This window comes from Haemorhous mexicanus, chromosome 4 (assembly GCF_027477595.1).
Source record: "Haemorhous mexicanus isolate bHaeMex1 chromosome 4, bHaeMex1.pri, whole genome shotgun sequence".
Lineage (NCBI taxonomy): Eukaryota > Metazoa > Chordata > Aves > Passeriformes > Fringillidae > Haemorhous > Haemorhous mexicanus.
In genome coordinates, this window is record NC_082344.1 from 23,324,388 (window position 1) to 23,347,399 (window position 23,012).

At 39.8% G+C, this 23,012-nt stretch overlaps 1 protein-coding gene across 2 annotated transcripts in view; it reads right to left on the reverse strand.

The window, feature by feature from the left end:
• SNCA (synuclein alpha) overlaps positions 1-23,012 on the reverse strand; it is a 63,752-nt gene that overhangs the window by 35,613 nt on the left and 5,127 nt on the right. For both annotated transcript variants that reach the window (XM_059844105.1, XM_059844106.1), the window contains exons 3-4: positions 20,955-20,996; positions 13,467-13,612 (exon numbers count right to left, since the gene is read on the reverse strand). In XM_059844105.1, the coding sequence (XP_059700088.1) occupies positions 13,467-13,612; positions 20,955-20,996 (188 nt within the window). The remainder of the gene's footprint in view (positions 1-13,466; positions 13,613-20,954; positions 20,997-23,012) is intronic.

Sequence of the window (23,012 nt, forward strand, 5' to 3'; positions counted from 1 at the left end):
AGCAGCCTTCGATAGATTTACAAAAATTAAGCTGAGCATTAGGGCAATAAAAAGCCTACTTTGACTTGCACCTTGATGATTTGTAAGAAAAGCAGGAAAGCACCCATCCAGTTCTGATCTCCCACCAGTCCACCTGGGAGATCAGGGCAAGAAGTGCACAAAACAAACATTCAGAGTAAATTCTTTATACTTTGTTGAAACAGTTGGCGCTTTCCTTGAGTGCCAGTATCACTGGCACTGATGAAGAGTCACCCCCCTTGCTGCCCTGGTGTCTATCAATACACAGCAGTCATTGTTACTTCCACAGGACTGCTGCAGAGATCATGGCAAAGGAGCCGGGAAAATAATGGCTGGGGAGTTGGAAGCAGACTGTCTTTAAGGTCCCTTCCAACCCAAGTCATACCCTGATTCTCTGGCAGAGCAATATGATGTTGTTCTGGACTGATGAAATAGCTGGTCAAACACTGTGCACCCAACAGAAACCAAAAGGATAGGGCTCCTCTACAGGGCACAAGAGTGCTTGTAGGACAGATGGACCTAAGGCCCAGATTTTAGCAGATTATAGAACCCACAGGACAGATTTTAACTCACTGGAAAATTTAAAAGGTATCCTGATTTTATTTTTAATGTGGATAGTCAACAAACACAAAGCCCATGGCTGTAGATTTTTCTTAAACTTAATAATCTTAGAGAATTCCTTTTGTCCTTCTTTCACACATAGAAACCCATCCAAATTCAAGATCCTCAGAATCTGATAAGTTTCTTTCTCCTTGGGGCAAGGGGTACTAATTAGGTGAGCTAGTGAGATGTCAGCATACAATCTAGGAACACTTGGGTGGATGTGATGGTTTGCACACAGCTCAGGCATTGAAGGGAAGGACAACATGATGGACCCTGCACAGATCCTTTCAGATAATTGGAAATCTTAGCTGAACCTATGTCCCTGTAAAACAACCACTCAAACACCCCGATTTTCCAAACAACTCCAATTTTAGATGCTAGGATAGACATTCAAAAGCAGTCAGCCCTTACAAAATTCTGCTACAAATAAGTTTCATGGCAGTTATCAAACGGATCAACATTAGGACAGATGCAGAGCATTTATTTTAAAAAATAATCAAAAATGCAACTTATTCTTCCCAAGAAATTCACATTTATTATCAACGTTCACCAAAAAGGCAAAACACCAGGCTGAAATATTAAAGTTCCAGAGCAGCTCAATTCCAGTCCCAGCCACTACTCTGCTGGAAAAACCTAGGTATAAGACAAAGGTGGAATCCATTGTATATCCCAGATCACAGTTTGAGCCCTTCTTCTATGTTTCCAGAAGCAGAAAGATTTCCAGAGAGTGAGTTCTGTGCCAGCATCCCATATCCCTAGGAAATAGGATCAGAGATTGCCTCATGGTGCTCAAAGGCAAGGGGAATCAAGAACTATCTTCTCTCATATATGGCCACTCTTTTCTCCTCCCACTCATTCCCTAATCGTCAAATATCCCCTACCCACTCTTTCCATTCTCCCTGAACCCAGCTGATCTCCACCATGGGCTCTGATTCCGCAAATAGACTTTTGCTAACTAGGGGATGCAGAGAAAGGTTGGGTTTGACATCTGTCCCCATCAAATCAGTTACTGTTTCCTTAGGCCAACTTTAAATCCAAGATAAACAGAGAAAAGGACAGTCAGTTACTTCAGGTTAAGTCTCTGTGGAATGCATTAACCTGACACGTTGACCAGCTATGGTCATCCGTTTTGAGTACAACCAAGAGGCCTCCACATTGTCTTCACGTAGCCTGCATACTAGGATGAATTCCCAGATCTGATTCTCCTTCAGGAGGCCTGCAAAGGCTTCCCTTCCCATCATGTACCACACACAGTCTAGAGGCATAGACCTGAACTAAGGACACAGAGGCTGGGAAAAGAAGAAAAAAAACAAATCCACTACTACTCATCTTAACATAAGTCATCAAGATGTTTACAAATAGATTTCAAAGCAAGGTGTAAACTTTGCTTTCTAAAGTGGTTTCATTACTTCTCCCAGCCTTCCCTGTTTCTCAGCTGGGACAACAGCTGGCATTCACAGCAGTCCAACCAGTCGCATTTTAAAGCGCACATCCAAAATGTAGCTCAGGGAAAAAATCCACAGAGACAGCTAAGACTTAAAAACTCCATCTCATAGATGGTGTGTAGGAGGTGGAAAGAGGCACTGCTAAATCTGTTACCTTTCCTGTGAATGATGAGTACACCACCCCTTCCAAAAATAGACCCCAGAGGAAACGTTATGCTGGTGACTGTGAAAAAGCAAGCTCACCACTCCGGCTCAGACACCAGGTCAGCTGTATGTGAACACATGCCCTCCTTCAAAGGTCCTAGAATAACTATTACTTAGGTTTTTTTAAAAAAGTAAACACAAGGAATCTATTGAGAAGAATGGTGCTTAAAAAAATTGTACCCTCATTTCAAGAACCTGTTTTATAAATTCCATACTAACAAAAGGTGACAGTAACTGACATAAGGTTCCAATATAAGCTTCCACCTTCCACCTGTGGGTCTGACAACCCTGCACTGTATTCTATCACAACAGCCATCACTAATCCCACCTGCCTTTTCCTTTTAAACTTTTGCTATGCAAATATATGCTCATAAAGCCTGTCTCTGTGCTGGGGACAAGGGAGAGAGTGCAGCTGCTGAATGCATTGGTCCAGCATCATCAAATACAGCAAACGCACTTCCAAAAAAATTTTAACACCACTGTAGGGATGAGGAGAACGGAGGAAATCTTTCTTCTATCTGAAGATCTGTGCTAAGCCAGTGACTTCACTCTTGACCTGTTAGAATAATTTTCTCCAGAGAGGGAAATGAATTCAGCCTCCAGCTCTATTTGATCTCTGACCGTTCTCTACGAAACAATCTGCATACAGTATGTCTGCACTCAATCAGTTCTGTCTTGAGGGATTTGTAATATGATGTGGTCCATGCACAAAATTAAAAATGACCCAGCCATTAAAATTGATGCTATTAGGAATTTGAACAGAATCCTTTGTTCAGATCAACCACATGACGTATTAGCTAAGTCAGACAGGGGTTAAACAAGCATCTGAGTACAGTCCTCACAGGGCTAAGATATGCTGGTTGTTAAGTAATGAACTGAAGTGTTTGATGCCACCAGAGTAATATTCTTTTTAATTGACGTAAGTATATTCATTAGGCAAAGTATAAGTGTTTCATGCACACATTATCATCTTTAAACTGCATTATGGATATAAATTCTACCAAACTGGCCAGTAACTGCATACACACTTGTAATTAAACCACACATTTCAATACCTTTAAAGTATTAACTTAGTACAAATTATTGGCTTAGTAATTAAAAACACTTCAAATTAGAAGCAATCAGAAGCTCAGAGTGAGCTCCCAACACCAGAGATGCTAACAGGTTTTACAGCTTCCAGCCTCCTTCCTGAAGGCTCACACAAAAATCAAGAGAACCTGCAAGTTTTAAAAGCACACTGTATTCCAGCTTAATTGCCCTTGTTATTTCCTTCCCAAAGCACATTTTGCATTACAAGCTGCTTGTTTCAACCACTGCTTCTTGCCTTCTTCATCTTGAATGGACATTCCCTGTTAGAAATACTGTCTCTATGGATAAGAAGAGATTTCTTGTGACTGACACATAACCTGACACCTTCACTGAATTTTTCACACCACTCCAGGGCAATGCATGTTCATTCAGACCACAGTGAACGCTTTGGGCCTTAAAACCATCACAGAGAATTAGTAATAAAAAAAAAAAAAAAAAATCCACATATCTTTCTTACCTGTAGGAGCCCATGAAGAAAGACCTACATTACACAATTAAAAGGTACAGCAGAGGTCAGCCAAAGAAGCCAAGAGCCTTTGCTTCATCCCACAGCCCCTGAGAAGAAATATGCATGGCTGACAAAACACTGGGAGGGTATCAGCTGCTCTAGGTGATGCCCCTGCTACAGAGGATGGAGTGGGAGGTGTGACAGAGGGATTAGGCTGCTTCAAAGGCACAAATACTGCTTTATGTGCTTCTGAAGGAAAGGCAATTAGAGACAGCTCCTCTTTCTGTTCATAGCTAACCCACCAAGCAGGGTAAAAGTAGTTCTATACTGGCTGCATCTCCTCATTTTGACTTTTCTGACCCAAGTCTGGCAAACCTCCAGGGCATGTGCTAATAAAGCAAAAGGAAATACCTCTGAAAGCTAACACCAAAAGCTTGGAGGGCAATCAATATGTCCAATACACTTCAGAATCAGGCTTTCTGCCTGCTTCAGTCTTGCAAAAAGCATATTTTTTTGAAGGACAACTTTAGCAGCTTACACCTCCAGTTTCCTCATAGGGAATATTTTGCATTAGATAAGCCACTGGCAAAAAAAGATGTTTCCAATCTAAACGTTCAGATGCATTTCTGAGACATTCAATGTAGTTTCGTCCAGTAACAAATTCCAGTGTCCATATATATCATGGAAACTTTTGAAACACTCTGAGACAAGTGCTTAAAAACTGAAAAATTATTAGCAATCATGCTTATCCAGGCCACTTAACTTCCTCTAGCAAACAAATTAACGCAGTTGATAGCAGGTAAGAACTAGAGTTTAATGACAGTTTACTGCAGGAAAGATGGATCATCTCTTCTCTTTCATTATGTCCCAGCAGCTTCAAAAAAGTCCCAGACATCTGCAAGCTCTGTCCAAGCTTTTATCAATTACTCCACAGATTATTTAAGAAGTTTTGTCAGTGGTTAAAATAGTCATGAAAAGGATGTATATAATATTACACTAATATTTGCTAATCATCATCAGCACTCTGATGATAAGCTTCCTTCCTTCTGATAGTAACAGCAGCACTGCCAGTTGTTAGGTAGTCCCAGTAAAGCATTCCACCTCACTTCTTTCATCCTCCCTCTCCCTCTTAACCTACAGGATTTCTTCAGGAGAGAGATGACATTGGATTGACATTCTGAAAATACAGATTCATCTCTATCTCCACAGAGAAGTATTTACTCCACATTTCAGTTCTTGAAGTTTATACAACCCTCATCATTCAATCCAAGACCCCAATTTGCTACTCATGCCTATTAAACATCCGCTGCAGTGCTTTGCTGAACAGACTGACAGACATAAACACACAGTGCAGTGCTTTGCCAAAATGTCATTTCAGCACCATAAACTTTCACTGCTAGCTAAAAAAACATGCCAGCTGCAGTTCTTGGCTTTTACAACATCAGCAACCAGTCACCATCACAAATCCTCTGGAGACAATGACTTCCTGATAGGCACAGAATGAATCACATTTAAGCTTCTTACCTTCCAAGGCTTGCACACTCTTCCTTGGCCAGCAGAGCAAAGGAGCACTGAAACATGGCAGAAGATGCTAAGGAGACAGCTTTCAGCTTGTAAACCCTTACCCTAAGTTGCCACTTTACAATTTGCCCAGCTATCATGGGTTACATGAAACTATTTCCCATCTGAAATCGCTGAATCTTTCACACAAGTGGGCAAGAACAGGAAGAGTTGGCATGAACGTGTATCATCCCCAAATGAACTCAGAAGTATTCCTCTCACCAAGTAGCACCTTCCTGAGCATTTAGCATAGGATTGGCAACTATTTAGAACAGGAAAAAAAATTCTGTGAGCACTGCATGAAATCCCATAGATGGATACATAGGAAAAAGTGGAACTACAAAATGGAACTGGTTCCATAGTTAGCCTTAGAGAATTCCATAATGCAATGGCCATAGCTACATAGGGGAGATAAACACAGAAGCCTGGAATGTGCTGTGGGGGCATATTAGGGAAGTTACATGGAAACAGAGGCTATGGGAGGTTGAAGGGAGACCAGAGTAAAGAAGGAAGAAACAGAGCAGATTGCAGACAAGCAAATCCTTATAACAAATGCAAAAGGCAGACTCCTGGTAAAGGATGGGGAATGTCCTTTGCTTCTCTATCAGAAGTTGAAGAAAAAGAAGTTTAAAATGGTGTTCTATTTGTAGATTTTGCAAATGTTTTGTCATTAGCATGACATGAACAATTCCTAGTGGAGAACATGTTTGCCCTTCTATCAGCTGGCAAACAATTCTTCTTGGAGACCAAGTGAGAGAGGCATACTCAGATTAAGATGGGGGTACTTAATTTCTCCACAGTCAAAGATAAATCTAAGGTTAAGCAATTGCTAGAAAACAAAGAATATGATGCCACCCAAAAGCTCCTTAACCTAATCTCTCCACAGATAATTAGGAATACACTATGGTCAGAGGCAGTGAAGGCAGCAGGTAGACCCTGAATATCAGTCTGCACTAAAATGTTCTCACAGCATGGAAGCCATTAGGAAACCAGGAAAACTCCGAGACCTTTATATTACACTGACATTTGCTCCTGAATTAATGAGGAGCAATAACCTCCAGGATATTTTGATAACACCTTAGTAGTTCTCTTTCCTCAAGTTCTGCTTAAGTCACAGATATGGGAAGTGCTTTGACAGAGAGAACATGGCTTTCCTTCAAATACTATTTTGCCCTCTGAGGAAAAACACTGGCAACATGCCCCACAGTAGGAAAAGTATTTTCTCTGTCAACCAGAGAGGTCAAGCATAAGTTGATATTCAAAGTTCTACCAGCACTTCAACAAACACAAAAACTCCAGAACTTCTATCTACAGTCACCCATCTTCCACCTTCTGCTTCTTCCCCCCTAAGTATTGTTATTTTCTGTGCACATTCATTTATATATTGCCCAGCCTAATTTTAAATATTTCAAACAGAGGTGTTAAAAGTGACATAAAATTAATCTACTTACATCCAGAAGTGCTACCAGAATGTGTACACACCTGCTAAGGAGGAAGTGACAGGTAAGAATAATCTTATAAAGCAAAAGAAAGGCAGAAGAAAAACATTCTATCTCCTTGCTGGCTTTGTGACTTCTGTACCCTTCCTATTAATCAGCATATTTTCTGTGGGCATCATTAGCACATTTCATCAAATAAAATTTCCTGTAAACATTGGAGTCTGCTTCACACACTCCACACTGTTCTTTACTGTGCCATTAGGCAGTACCAACATATACTAAGCCACATATGGGAGGCTTGCTCATGTGGAAACACCAAGAGAAAACAGAACTGCATTAATGAAACTGCATTGAGTGGCCTCAACTGCAGCTGAAATGTGCTTCCAAAATAAATTCAAACCACTAAATCAAAGCCATTTGCATTCCCACACTCACAATTCATACTGGATTGCAACACAATTTCACAGGTCTACTGACATTCATACCTCTGTACAACCTAGATGAGTCATGAGCTTTGCCATTAAAAAAAAAAATACATGTGCTGTCATGAGGAGGAGATTGGACTGTGTACATAAAGCAGATTTGAAACTTTAATATCACCTGCCTATGTGTGCCTTATGATTCATAACAAATTAGAGTTTGCTGTTTCTAGAATATATATTAGCTTTACAGAATGAATTTCTTAAGATATTTTAACACAATACACCATCATTAATTCTGAGAGCAGTAAGAAGAGCTCTGCCAAAATAAATCAGTCCAGCTCTGCTACAACCAAAGAGTTATGCCAGCTCACTGACAGTTCCACTTCCTTCAAGAACTTAAAGAAACATCTAACAAAGGCTTTCTCTTAAGAGGGTCCTCTGTGAATCAGCTCTGGAGCAGTGTGGATCCCCTAACGGGAAACCCATCCCTCCTTCTTCCACTCTCAATCAATCTACAGACATTAAACAAGGAGGCACTGCTAACAGCTGCTAAATATCCTCTTTGTTTTGCAGCAGCCACTCATACATTACACATAGATCAAGAATAAAATGAAAAGGGGAAAAAGAAAACTTACCCTGGACTATATGCTCTGCACATGATGGTTCAAATGGAAATTTGAGAGCAAGTGTCTGACTGATGTTCAGCTGTGACTATCTGAGCACCTAAACCACTTTGGTTTCCTTGAGGAAGACTGACCACGTACTAGTCATCCCACCAGAAACCACCCTATACAAGCTTGCAGGGCCAGGCTGATGGGGCACTGAGCAACCTCAATAGAGGAAGGTGTCCCTGCTTGTGGCAGGGGGTTTGGAACTCGATGATCTTTAAAGCCCCTTCCAACCCAAATCATTTTAGGCTTCCAGCCCATTGCTGTAAATGCTCCCACACGCCAGGCAGGAGTGTCACACCAGAACAAAGGTGAGGCCCACCCTGAACAGCCAGAAAGCCCATTTCCCTGCATGGCACAAGACCAAGTGGCACTGCTTGCCTCAGGCATAAAGGGTCAGACCCACGACTGCGTGCAGGCCCACTAACAAACTAGGTTATTTAATATATTTAATCAAACTTATCCATTCTCCACCGTGACTTTTGTTAGAGCCATAAAGGGTAAGAAGTAGCTGAGGAGGGCAATTAGATGCTGTACCCATAAAGCCTGCCTGCTCTACAGTCCCTACAGAAAATATTTAACTCCAGAAGTCAACTGGGTGGAGACTATTTCCGCATTTGACACGTCAAAACTTTACTGACGTTTCTTCACTTAAATCAAGGCTTGATGTTTTGCTCATGCTAAATGCTCTGGGAGATCTGCATGCTCCAACCAAAGAAGAACAGTTTCAGTCCCATGCAACTTGCACTTACCATCCTGCTTTTCATTGGGGTCTATTTGCCTTTGGGACACATCTAGCAAATAGCAAAAAATGGAATGCAAAGGTGAAAAAACTCTAACTCCCTTTCTGAAAAAGGGAATTGGACATCTCTGCTTCACAAAATTACCTGACTTCAAAATTATTTGACTAACCTGCAGACTGGAAAGAAGGGGAATGGTGATCCTTCAATAAGCCAAGCATCCTCTACAGTATACTGAACATGAAGGTGGTCAGAGAACCAGAAGATCTTTATATTCCATCAAAATATACAGTTCCCCCTACACCCAAATTCTGCAATGATCAGACCTACTTCTAGAATTTTATTTACAACAAAAAGTACATTAAAATTAATTTTAAAATTTTCAGGAATTTTCCATGTGGCATGTCAGTATTATGGCACTGTAGCAAAGAAATTATGCTAAATAGATCTCAAAAAGATAAAAAGAGACAAAATGAGAGAATGCCTTTTGAAGCTTTTCAATTACCAAGCCAGACATTTTTTATCCTATGCAGGTAACAAGGAGAGCACTAAAGCAGTGTTGGGGAGTTTAATGTTGATGTTAAAACTTTGGAACCTGACATCCAAGATAACTTAAGTAGAAGTCAAATGTCATCCCTAAGTTACTTCTGCCTAGGACTGCTACAGAAGGGTTTCTAAACTGATCTCTGTTTTACATCCAAGTGCAAAGTGCAAAATCTCAGGATTCTATATTCAGCTTTTTTGGTTTTTTTAAACTACAGATGGCAATCAAAACTTCTTTGGAACACACAGCAATCTCAGTTTGCAACAAGACAAATCAGATAACTTTGAAAGAAGTGGTATTGCTGACATTCAAGAAATTGATGCTTAATAAAGCAGAAAAGTATCCTTCCTTCTGCCACTAAAAGGCAAATTCTCAGAGACACTCACACGGTTTGCATTCCTTCTACAAGTAAGGTTTCCCAAATAAACAAGTAACAGATGACTGGAGTACACTGTGATGTTTGGTGTCTTAATCAAAACTGAGTTGCTCTCACCAAAATTGAAAGTTTCATCATGTCTTTAGTCTCAGCAATGCACCATGTCTCATGAAGCTTCCCTGTACGAAGGGGCAAAAAGGCTTCTACAAATTTTTATACTTGATTATGGTGATTCCCCAAAGTGGAATCATTCAGCCTGGCTCTGAACAAGGGATAATGTCTGTGGAAAATTTTGGTGGTTCACAAGATTAGCTGTTCTAGAAAAGAAAAGTAGTAAGACAAGAAATACTCTAAACCTGTGGGTTCCACTGCCCTGAATGTTTATTTTATGACACTGCTTGAATTCTAAGAAGTGCCAGGAAAGGCAGGGGGTGGGAAGGGAAGATACAGCTAACTTGCCATTGCTTTTACTCTTAATTTTCACATTAAATGCAATTATCAAGGGCTCCTGCTTAATTCCCATTTTCTATAGAAGAAAACACCTAATGCCTAAATTGTCAGTCTTGACACAGACTTTTTCTCTGAAAGCTTCATAATTAAACCAATGAGTTGTATTACCTCCTCAGAAGGCATATTGCCAACCTACTTGCTATCTCCTACTGTAGCTTTTTGTTTTCAGAGCTCTTTATTGCAAATGTGTTAAATAAAGAGACACTATTAAAAAAAAAAAAAAAAAAAGGATTTAGCACCTAGAGATACCAAACATGATCCAAACAGAACCCGAAAATCTTAGGGACAAGACCTGCTCTTCTGTTTACTTGAGCAGAATTTACAGCACATGAAATCCATATGACTATAGCGCCATAGGGCACTCAAAGAACCTTGACATTTCAGCTTGACTGGGCATTATGGTGCCAGAAGAGTAAAAATAAAATTACTCAGCATGGAAATCACAGAAGTTGGCAACTGTTTATTCTTGAGATGCCAAGGAACCAAATGCCATGGATTCAGTGAGGTTAAGAACTTCAACTGGTTAATTACCTATCTGAAAACAAACTTTGTAGTCCATATTTTGTTTTCAAAATATACACTAGACGCAGATGCTGGTATACCCCCGCCCATTTGTATCCATACATTCAGGCTGGCTTGCAAATAGAACATTCATGTTCATCTCTGCATTAAATGCAACTATCAGTAATCTTTACTTTTTAAAATACTCATTTAGAAGACACACAGAACACAGAAATAAAGCACACACAGTCACACAATAAATGTTCTGCCATACAGTAAAACAGTGCTTGCAGTACATTAGCCCTTTTATAATTAATTTGAGCCTACTAACCACCACCACCCTGGCTGTGTTTAGCAGTGAGCTCCTGCCAAAGCAGAAATCCCCCAGGCAGCCTCAGATGGGCACTCTCAAGTGACCCCTGTCTGTCACTGTCTCAGCTGTCACTCCACACTGCCTGCTCACACCAGCTGCAGGGCAGGTGGGTGACAGTGGGGTGTCACAGCAGCACTCCAGCCTGGCCTCACTTGGCTGCCTAAGCTTGTGCTTCATGCTCCGAAGCACATCAGTTTTTAAGGCTGCACGAGGCCAGCTTGGAGAAGCTTCTTAAGAAAGAGTTTTACCAAGAATTTGCTACTTACTTCCTCTGCATAAGTATCATTGTATCCACAGTTTTTTTTTTTTTTTTTTTTATATTGTGTTTTTAGTTAGTTGAAAGTCAAAGCAAACTTCCATCACAGCACAAGAAAAATGCCAGTCACCATGCAAGACAGCAGGCTTGCCCACAGGCAAGCAGCCCTAACACACATAACCTTACAGAGAGAGATAAGGGACACAAAGTTACATTGATACTTTGAATGCCTGGCTGGCACCTTCTGTTTTCTCAGAAAGACTCAACCTGCTTCCTTCCAGATCCCACTGCTACTCTGGATGCCCACACCTGCCCTACCAACCTGTCAGTCTACCTGGAAAATCCAAGCAAAATTTATCTCATGTGCCTCCGAGCTGCAAAGGAATGCAAACCCACCAGGTTTTAAAATAACTACATGATACTCAGTGTTGATATGAACATTTTCTAAATGGCCACTCATCCTTTGCAGAACCAGTAAAACACAAAAGTGCAAGGCAGTCCAGGAGGAGCCACAGACACTCATCAGCGACATGTCCACACTGCATAGATGACTGAGAATCTCAGTCTAAAAAATATCAGTATCAAGCCTCAAATGAACGATTTTACATATCTACAGAACAAAACACCAGTTCAGAACAATGTTGCTATTAATAGAAATAATATGCATGTACATTATGGATGTTCTTTCACTTCACAGATGTGATTTTATTCTGTTACAGCCATCACGACTCATATTTAAGCTTTACAATACAGAGAAGAGATTTAAATGAAAGTCAGCAGACATTTGCTTTATACTTGATAATTACAGGGATCTCTCCCTATAGAGAGAGATAAAAAAGGCATTAGTTATGGTCAATACTAAAGGGAGTAATTGTGCATTACAGCAGTGATGATCCTTATTACACTGAGTTTCAAGAGCTGTGAACAGAAAAGAATATTCTCAGCATAAAACTACGCAAGAGCCTTAGCAGAAATGAAGAGCAGAGGCTACTGTGACCATGTCACATTCATGTATTCCCTGGCAGGTCATTAGATTCTCCATTTTGCAGGTCTTCCCACACAGCTTTTACAAAGATCCATGACCACATCAAACGCACCATGTTACTTATAGCTGAAAAAAAACAGGACAAAAAAAATGCCCCAGGAATATTGATTTGAAAGAGAATAAACTGCTTGTGAGATGTTTCCCAGACAACCCACCACAGTGCAATGAATGCCTACCACAAGGTAATAGCCCTTTCTGCTCTCCATAGTAAAGCACCAATAAGATTTGTCAGACAGACAGGACTGCACTTGAATAAGGATAAAAAACTCCAGTTTTTAAGGATTCAATTTTTTACAGCTCCTCTGGACACCAATTGCAAATAAGAGACACAACAGAACTTCTTGCTCAATTCCATGACAGCCATATTCTTGTGTAAATATTAGACACTCTTCCTAATCCTATTTTTGTCTAACTCTTAAATGTTCATACAAAAAAACAAAACAGCACAGAAGGAGGCATTTGTCCCTTCCAAGTTATTTTTGTCTATTAAAAAAAAACCACTCCACACATTTTGGAAGGCATTGTTCCTGACAGCTGGGGTCACTTTTCACCTAATGTCAGTGGAAGAGTAATAACTACAGCGTATGAATAAAAATACCTACAGTGTTTTTTAGGATGACCTAGAGGAAAGTTGATCAGCATAACTGAGGCTATTTGGAGGCATTTTTGCAATAGTGTCACTGTATTAAGGGAAGACAGTGACTCTACAGATAGTACTCAACTTTAGATGCAATGTGTCTAACCAGTCAGTGGATTGGTACACAAATCCTCCTCTCTACAACTAGAGAGGATACAACTTGTGCTGTTAAACCTGAGATTTGCTGTTTGACCTTTCAGCACTAGCAGATTGCTTTTCAATCCCAAATTACTGGGAAAAACAGTTATATTTCCACAAAACTAAACTGCTATCCTACAGCAGCTGGTCTCCACTAGAGGCTCCTGAGTTCAGAACCACCACTAGATCACACTTTAAACCATGACCCAAATTAACTAAAACACTTCAGTTTAGTAAAGTTCCATGCCTAATCCTACTCAAGTTCCCAGATCCTGCCAGTCACTCAAAGTACAAGCTATAAACAGCAGACATCTTTGCTTTTTGTTTGGCACAACACAATTAATCCTGCATTCATACAACTGAGAGACAGAAAACACTCCATCTGCCTCTCAGCTCATGAGCCCCTCACTGCTCACTTCTTCACCTGGAAAAGGCTGTAAATAAACCTACCTGTTTGGCCAACTGGTCCTTCTTCACCAAGCCAGTGGCTGCAGCGATGTTCCCTGCTCCTTCCACCGTCTTTTGCGCCACCGCCGTCACTCCTGTCACCACAGCTCCCCCAACATTGGACACCTGCTCTTTGGTCTTCTCAGCCACTGAGGAGAAGCAGAAGATGGAAAATCACATGATGCCTCTGGGAGCTCTAAGTTTTTCAAAGAATTTATCACTGACAGCCTGACATCATGAAAAGCCATGAGGCCATTACACTTTGTGTACCCCAAGTGGATCTTAAGAAATTAAACTATCCATCTGGTAATTCTGGAGCAGCAGAGGTAAAAATAAGCCTTAGCTGGGGCTCAATTTCTTTCATGTGAAATATATCTGACATTTTCATTCATGTCTAACTGCACTTCAGGGAAGAAAAGTCATTATTTAGGCGCTCTTACTATGTCCACCTCACTGTATAATATATCCTAGTTAGGAAATGCATTCCAATTAGTCCACCACACTGCATGATACAAGGAATGGAAGATGTGATTTTCTGCATAAGACTAAAAAAATGTTGATTATTCCTTTTTTATTTTCTAAGATCTATTTCATAAAAAAACAGATCTATCAATGCTCAACCAGAGCATTTCAAACAGAACCTTTTATCTGACCCCCTCGAGATTTTTGCCCCAATGCTGATACATAATATACTAATTTATAAAAAGACTGAATGTCAAAACAAACTGGATTAATAGCTAACTTCCAAGCCCCAGGGAAACAACAACTCATTTAGCCTGCATATACATCAGCAGTTGCCATTCTACCTTTCAGAATATCACTGGGGTTTTTCTGCTAGTTCATCCCCAAGGGCTCTTTCTGACAGCAGCTTGAGCTACAGTGAAACTGCTCTAAGAAAAGAGATAGAATGACTTCATGCCTTCAAGTTACACACCCAGATTTTTAGCAAAACACACATTTTTGTACTTCTCTAAACAAGGGAATGCTTTTCAAAAACATCTATCATATATCTTTGCCATTCTAACTAATCCTGTACTTTCCTTCAGGCTAAATCCCATTGGATCCATAAAATGTACTCATAGCTTTATCTGCATCCTTTGCAAGGACTGGACAGATTCTGCTCCAAAGTTAGGCCATCATTTCTGAGGTTTTTTTGGGAAGCACATGTGAACATTAGACTTTCTGTGGATAAGTTACATTTCTTTAATTCCTTGCATAAAGAGCATCAGTTGTCCATATCACAGAGCAGGCAGCATGCATTACTATGATTGATAATAAAGAGCAAAAATTAGGAAAACACTAGAAAGCTAAACATGACTAATATGTAATTTTTATTAAAGATGCAAATTATAAATATCTGCTGACTGAAAATGGAGGCAGATAATTTAATGCTCATTCTAGCTAATTTAAAGGGAAAAGCTAGTAACTAATTAAGCATTATCTCTTATGACCAGGAGCTTTCATTATAGAGTAGAACAACAGACTACACGTTGTCTGAAATCAGAAACAGAAAAAGTCTGTTTCAAATATCTCCCTCACTATACATGTTAATAACCTAAAAGTTCATGAGAAATTTCCTTGTATACATCCACTACTGTACTGCCATGCTTTTTTCAGAGAGGGGGATGGAAAGATAATCAAAAGTGGGTTTTGCTGAAAAGCAAATGTTGCCCTCAGGGAAGGTTTGACTTAATGCTAGCAAGTGCAAAAATACATCTGTTAAGACGCCCCATTTGATTATTACCAGCTTCAGACAACAAAAAGCTTTGTATTTTATGCATGAAATTTATATAGAAAGCTTTCCCCTAGTTCTTTCAAGCATATATCTTCAGATGTGTCTCCTCATAATATGCTATATCTTGCAAAGCCTAGTGAGACCTGATTGTGCTTGGAGTCTTTCAGAAAGAAACTGTGTACTGTTATGAAACTCATTCATGTTGATCCAAATGGCAAAAAGAATTCTAAAAAAAATAAAGTATCATCTCATAAAAGTAGATTCAAAATCCAATTTTCCAATAAATACTTAAATTTAAAAAATTAAGAGAAGATATGTTTTGGGTACATTTTAGTACTGCCTTTTCTTTTTCCTCTGTTTCATTAATCTTCTGGGAGAGATCCTGGGGTGCATCCAAAGCTGCATAACCAGCAAGTCCAGGGAGGGGATTCTGGCCCTCTGCTTCGCTGAGACCCCACCTGCAGGGCTGCCTCAGCTCTGGGGTCCCAGCACAGGACAGACCTGGACCTGATGGAGCGAGCCCAGGGGACACTACCAAGATGATCAGAGGGATTGAGTGCCCCTCCCATGAAGACAGAGCTGGTGAGATCCTAATTGTGGCCTTCCAGTACCTAATACCCCACAAAAAAGGTGGAGAGGATCCTGTGATCATGTTGGGACAGGGCAGGAGTAGATTACTTCAAACTAAATAGGACAGGTTTAGATATGGAGGTAATTCTTTACTGTGAAGGTGGTGAGACACTGAACAGGTTGTCCAGAGAAGCTGTGGATGTCCCATCCCTGGAAGTGCTCAAGGACAGGGGGCCATGAGCAACCTGGTCCAGCAGAAGGCATTTCTGCCCATGTAAGGGGATTAGAATCAGATAATCTTTAAGGTCTTTTCCAAACCTAACCATTGGGTTTGATTCTATAATTCAGGGTCCTTTGATTCTGTTAAATTTTTTTGTATGGAAGTGCCACATGTTGTTTTGAAAACTCCCCTTTGCAAAAAATGTTGAATGGCAGAACACACAAAGTACAAATTCAGTAGGCTTGATGCTGACAAGGGCTCAGTCGGCCTTGAGCAGACTCATCCTTTCTGATAAATGATAAAGCATGGCTGTACTGTGCTGATGGTCTCAGGCACTATTAGTTTCATTATCTCAAGCTCTTGAAGCACCTTCCCCTCAAAATATGAAGAAACAGAGAGGAACTGAGTGCTCTTTGGATGCTGCAGTATAAACCACCTGATTCTCAATGCCTTTATTAGTCCCACATTTCTTACACTGTGTTGTCATGGCAGGTACAACCACCTACCAAGAGCAACTACCCAGTGGCTGCTGCTCCCACTAGTACAGGATTTTGGGAAGGCGCTGTCTCAACTACATTTCCTCCTCCCTGCAACACATTATCCTAGGAAAGACCTAGAACACACAAACTCAAATGAAAAAGGAAAGAATCAGGCCACTAACACTGTTACTGGCACAACAATAAGATACAGATAAAAGTAGTAACAAAAGCAGTGTACTTAAGACTGCTTCTATTTCAGACAGCCATGGTTTAACCCCAGCTGGCAACTAAGCACCACACAGCTGCTCATTCTCTTCTTCCTCCAGCAGGATGGGGAGGAAAAGAATTGGAAGGGTAAAAGGAAGAAAAATCAAGGGATAAGTATGGTTCAATTGAAATAAAATAATAATAGTAATAAAAAATTATAACACAAAGGAAAACAACAAAGAATGAAAGATAAATCCTACAGGTGATGCAAATTCAAACAATTGCTCATCACCAACCAACTGATGCCCAAGCAGATGACCGTCACCAACCTTCCCCATAGTTTTACTGCTCAGTATGATGCCATATGGTGTGGAATATCCTTCTGGTCAACTGTGGTCAGCTGTTCTGGCTGTGTCTTCCCCCAATTCCTTGTGAACCCCCAGCCTTCTCACTGGGGGGGTAAGGTGAGAAGCAGGAAATGCTGTGATGTGTAAGCCCTGCCCAGCAGTAACTACAGCATCCCTATGTTACCAACACTGGTTCCAGCACAAATCCCAAACAGCCCCATACCAGGTACTATGAGGAAAATTACCTCCATCCCAGCCAAAAGCAGCACACAGACACAGCATAAGAAAGCTGACACAGGAGTTACCATGGAAGATCTCTCACACACTGCTTCAGAAATCAGAGCCATGAAGATAAATTGAGCAAACTATATAAATAGCACAGTTTGGTAAAAGCAATCACAGTAAGGAAAAAAATCTTCTTTCCTGTCTCTAAGGAATAACTAAACATCAACATCATTACCAGAGTGACTCTAATAAAGAGATCCAGCCCGGTGACCCTACAGCTCTGAAAACCCCACAACAGGAGAAGAAAAACCAAAATAATTTACCAAACTCATTTATTTTATTGCTTACACTAAGTAGTAATGGGGAAAGCACTAAGTGTGCACAAACAAATCAGTTTAGAATGCAGGGGATTCATTCCAACTTAGTAAATTTATCTGAATACCAGGTTGCTTAATGATCTTAAGCCATTAAGTCTTTGTAAAATAGATATTTGCTTTGCATCACAGTGTCAAGACCCAGAGGAAATCAGTTTCTGCAGAGCTTTACTGTGCTATGGCCTGATTCCTTCTTTTATCCATGCAGAGACTGCCCATTCCATTAAATGACCCTGGGACAGTGTACAGTGACCACACCAAGGGTGAGTTTGATTTCTAACACTGACTATAGCACTGGGTAAAAAGTGTTAGCATGGAAGCTGTCTTTGCACTACTTATTACAGACGACTGGGTAGCATACAGTACCAATGCAGAACCTCTGGAGCAATTCAAAATAATAACAAGTTACATTCAATATTGAACAAAAGTAGATTCAAACCACAGAATTTCCCTGAATTGATGAACTTACTGTTATTGCACCAAATATACTTTTGAGTATGTATTTCAAACAGTAAGTTTGTCTTAAGTACTTGAAGAACTCATTTACAAAGATGCCATAAATATGGTGGTTCTTTAATTTATGCAATTTTCTGTAAGATACCTAGTGGAGTTAAAGAGCAGGAATACCAATGACTAAGAATGTTAAGAAGAACAAGAATGATCCTGAATAAAGAAAGAATTAAGCCAAACACCTGACTATGGTTTACTGCCATCAATATTGTGTCTTCACTCACATGACTGAAGAACTAAGAGCTTTTTTGCCCTGACTTATTTACAAATAGTGCCTTATTTACAGTATCTGGAGATGGACAGTAAATATTTCATCTGATACTGTTTATTTCTAGGAGATGGGTAAGATGGGTGAATTATGCATTTACAGTCAAAGGCCAGGAGACATTTCAATTAGGAAGTCAAGTCTAAACATAGGGCATACACCCCATAAAACCAACAAGCAAAGCTGCTTTTATCATAAATTCAGAGGAAGGGTGACCTGACAAATAACACCATATTCCAGTGACTCACAGCCTGTGAATGAGATACTGTGAATCCTCATTTCACAGTATCTTGATGTCAATAAATCTAGTACAATCAGGTCACATTTAAAGCAAGTCCTGAGTCTAGTAATTCTGGGTTTGGAAATGAACTGACTAAAGAATGCAACTAGGTTTTTTAGCTCTTCAAGGTGTGTCATTTCACAGTCATTTCACCAGCATAGGGGCCTAAATCACAACTTATTCAAAGACAGCAAAGCTATCAAGATTCTGGAACTCAGGCATTAAGAAAAGACTGACTGCAGAACTGTGAACACTCATTTTGATCTGTGACTCTACTTTGTATCTGACTGTCTCCAACCTCTCAAACCATTTTTATTTACATAACAAAGTGTTTATTTCACCTCAGGTTTCACATGATACACTAGGGAGTTAATATCATAAGACCAGCACAGCTTGTGAACTCCCAGTCACATGAAAAGAGACAAGTAGGTCTTTACAAGCAACTTAAAAGGCATTTTTGTCACATCAACTTTAACAGCATTGATTTAAATTGATTTGATTTCTACATCAACTTCACTAGCACCTGTCTTAATGTTACATCTCACAGAATCAATCACTACAGTGAACCCAAGTCTGTTTTTATCTACCTTCTCTTCTTGCGAGCACAACTATTTATAGGCTTGCTATTATTTTTTTATTCTTAAAATGTGTCCAAGCACTTGCTCTGTTCTTACACTAGCGAGCCCATACTGCTTCATTTTGGAAGCCATGACCTCCAGATTTTGCCTGAAGTCTTCTCTTCTCATTGCCACAGTTCAGCCTGTTCACTCCCTGTTCATTTTCCATTTTCATGCAACAGCCAAACATGTCAAACAGTTTGAAAGGACAGAGGGTGCCAAACTCCAGCACAGAATCCATTATTCCCAAGTTTTGGGCGTTTCACTTTGTGTCACCTGTTTCCTAAAGCATGTGAGGAGCAGCGACTGTTTTGCCTAAAATCAACAGTAACTTGTCCAAATTTTCTATTCACAGGCACAGCACATAACAGGTGTCTCTCCCTTATGTTTGGCTTTACAGTCTGTTTTGTACCTCCCAGAAGAAAATTTAAGGTATTTTAAAACCTATTAAAAATTTTATTCACCCACTGAAAATTTCCTGCCTAATTAAAAATATTGCCATCACATAAAGAGAGGCACAGCATTTGAGATCAGTAGTTACTTTCAGGATGAGGAAGAGAAGTCCCCCACTGAGGTAGCCAACTAGAATCCCAGAGCTTAAGCATGTTTCATACATGTGCAAATGCCCTTGACTTAGATTCCACCACATGCCAGCTTGGTGAACATCACCTCTATTAACTTGCTTCCTAGTGCTGTCAGCTCCTGCTCCCACATCTGTGATGATATTGGATATAGGTGTCCCAAATCTCATTCTACTGCAACCCTCTACTGGTCATAGCAATGATCCCTCTGAATATTTTTCTTAATTGAGGTCTAATGAGCTGAGATTTCAACTCTCATAACAACAGCACACATGCTCAGCCTGAGCTCTGAAGGACTATCCTCAATATTCTGTTCTGTTTTGTTACTGGAAATACCCTTGACTGACTTTTCAACCATTTATGTGGGTTGTGTACTAAGTACTGACTTTTGTTTACTTACCACTGTTTATCCTTTGCCTTGTGAGCACAATGATACACTGACACATGAGCTGAATGAGAGACTGGCTGTACACTGAGAAAAAAGAAATGCTTTTCTACTATCTTATTTGTTTCTCAGTTTGTTAGGAGAAAAATAAATTTATTGACCATGCATTCTCTTCACATCTTCCGAACTCCCACAGTCTACAGCAGAAAATTATACATTTTATTCAATGCCCTACGGTCAACTAAGGCTTTTCTGCACTCTGTAGATATCAAAGACATTGCCATTCATTTTGTCCCTTAAAACAAATTATTGGTTACTGGTTTCAGTTCATACCTAAAATGATCCCTGCAAATCAATTTAAAATGCAAATTTACTCTTTCTTGGTGTAGAAACGCCATTGTGAAGATATATGCCTGGCATTAAATTCCAAGTTTGAAAGTGCTCTTGCTAATGAGAGATTAGTCAGCTTAAAAAAAAAAAACATTCAAAACATTCATAACTGTGACAAATTCCAATCAAAACTCTAAAATTTGTTTTTTTCCTCTAAGCCATTTCCATTCAGTCTTTCCACCCAACCAGATATCTCAATTTTCCTATGGTCTTCCATCTTTGATAAATTATAGTGCTCTCAAAAAACTCAATTTTTAACTTGGCTCATGAAGCAAAGAAGCTGAAATCAAGAGGTAACTACCTTACCTGTTGTAACACCATGAACAACTCCTTCCTTGGTCCTGGAACCTAAACAAAGAAAAATATTAGGTTGAAAATGCATATTCTTAAGTATTGGTAAAGACTAGACAGATGATAAAGAGAGATTACATGCAGACTGCATACTGTTGCACACAGTATCTTCCAAGGTTATTAAGAAATTCAGTCTAAGGGAAGAGACAAAATCATCAGTAAAGAACAACTGTTCTTTAAACTAATTAGCACATACTGCTGTTTAAAACAGAAGTGGATGTCTTTTTCCCTACCAGCCCTCTACTTGCCCTTGTCAGGTTCCATAATTTGGCTACATTTCAGGGATTAGTATCCATCTGTGGACTATGATGCTTAACAATGTGCAATTAACAGAGTTTATGGCTCCTAGTTAATCATCTCACCTAGTCTGCCAGAGATAGGATGACATTTTATTTTTCTTACCAACACAGAAATGACCTTATTTGTAATGCAATTTTTTTGCTGTCATTCAGTATTTGAGATATTATAATTTATACTTCTGACTTTACACTTCCAACAGAAGAAAATGCATGAGCACAAAAATATTAGGAAAAAAGCAACTTTTTCTCCAAAATTCTTTGCAATAATACAATTAAACATAGAAACACAATATAAGCTCATTCATCAATATGTCCCACTTGCTACTAGTGCAAATTTATGGAACTTTAGCCATGTAGTTTTGGCACTTTTAGATTGATTACAAGATTGAAAAGCCTCTCTTACCTATGGGCAAGAGCAGAATAATAATTTGTGATAAAGACAAGGGGAAAAAATATTTCATCAAGTAAAATGAAATGTTCCTTTAGCTAATCATGAGGTTAAACAGCTGAGAGGACTTTTTCCCCTGTTTATTCCAAATTTATAATTTTAAAAAGTTTGTTTTCTCTTACTGAAAAATATTTACCATTGAACAAGAGCTCAAGAGTTTCATTGTATACAGTTCATGCCTAAGGACCTGTTTTAGGAATTTGGTGCTCAATTTTGTACCACCACGAGTCCTGAAGAAGCAAAGCCCATCCTGGAACTCAAGCAGATGATGGTTCTACTGATTTCTAGCAACTAAACACCACTGCAGGCTTACAGTGTGTCCATTGGAACACTTACTATTAAGCACATGCTTTTAAAGGCATTGTTAGACCTGGCCAATATCTTGTTCACGCTGTTGAACAGACTGCTTGCAAGCCAAGCCATTAAAGACATGGCAACCTATGAATTAGCAAATAGCCAGTTCCCTAAGGCCAGAAAGGCATGGATGGTATTGACAGAGTTCCCTGAGGACCTGGGCAGTGCACACTTCTCCAGAGGCACCTATTCCAAGTAGATTCTTACTTATGACTTGCCCAGACAACACTGCTGTAACCACAACTCGCACAGAAATGCTGGTCTCTTTCATGGAAGACAGACTTTTCTTTAAAAAAAGCTCAGCTCACAGACCCATATGGAACAGGGGTATGTATAGCCAGATCCATTAATTGGCAAACAGCCAGCTGGTTGGTGTTCCAGAGCCTACAGCATATGTTAGAGCACAAGAGTACCTGCCCCACTGCTGCACACTTGCATGCATGTAGCTGTTCCTGCCATGGCAGCTACAACAGCATCCAGAAGCACAACAGGAGCTGCCAGAACAGGCCTGTAAATAACAACAGTTGAATTCAGTAGGACGACTTCTGGCTAGCCATGAAGGAAAGCTGGTTGTCCACACTGGTTGCAGGATAAACTAGCATCTTTCATCCTGGCATTTCCAAAATACCAACAGTCTTGCTCACTGTACCCTGCATAACAAGGGGAACAGAGTAATCAGAGCAGAGATCATATGAAGACCAAGGAACATGACTCTAACCTAAACCAAGAAGCAATAGTGCTATGTGGTAATGCTACTTTTCCTAGCTGTAGTAGACATCTGTGAGAGGGGAAGGAGAACACTAAACAGCACTTTTGGGTTTCTTCCATTATAAAAAATACCATAGGGTCTCTTCATGATTTATTATCATGCTGTCACTGTGCCAGAATGAAGGAATTTATCAGCAGTTTGCA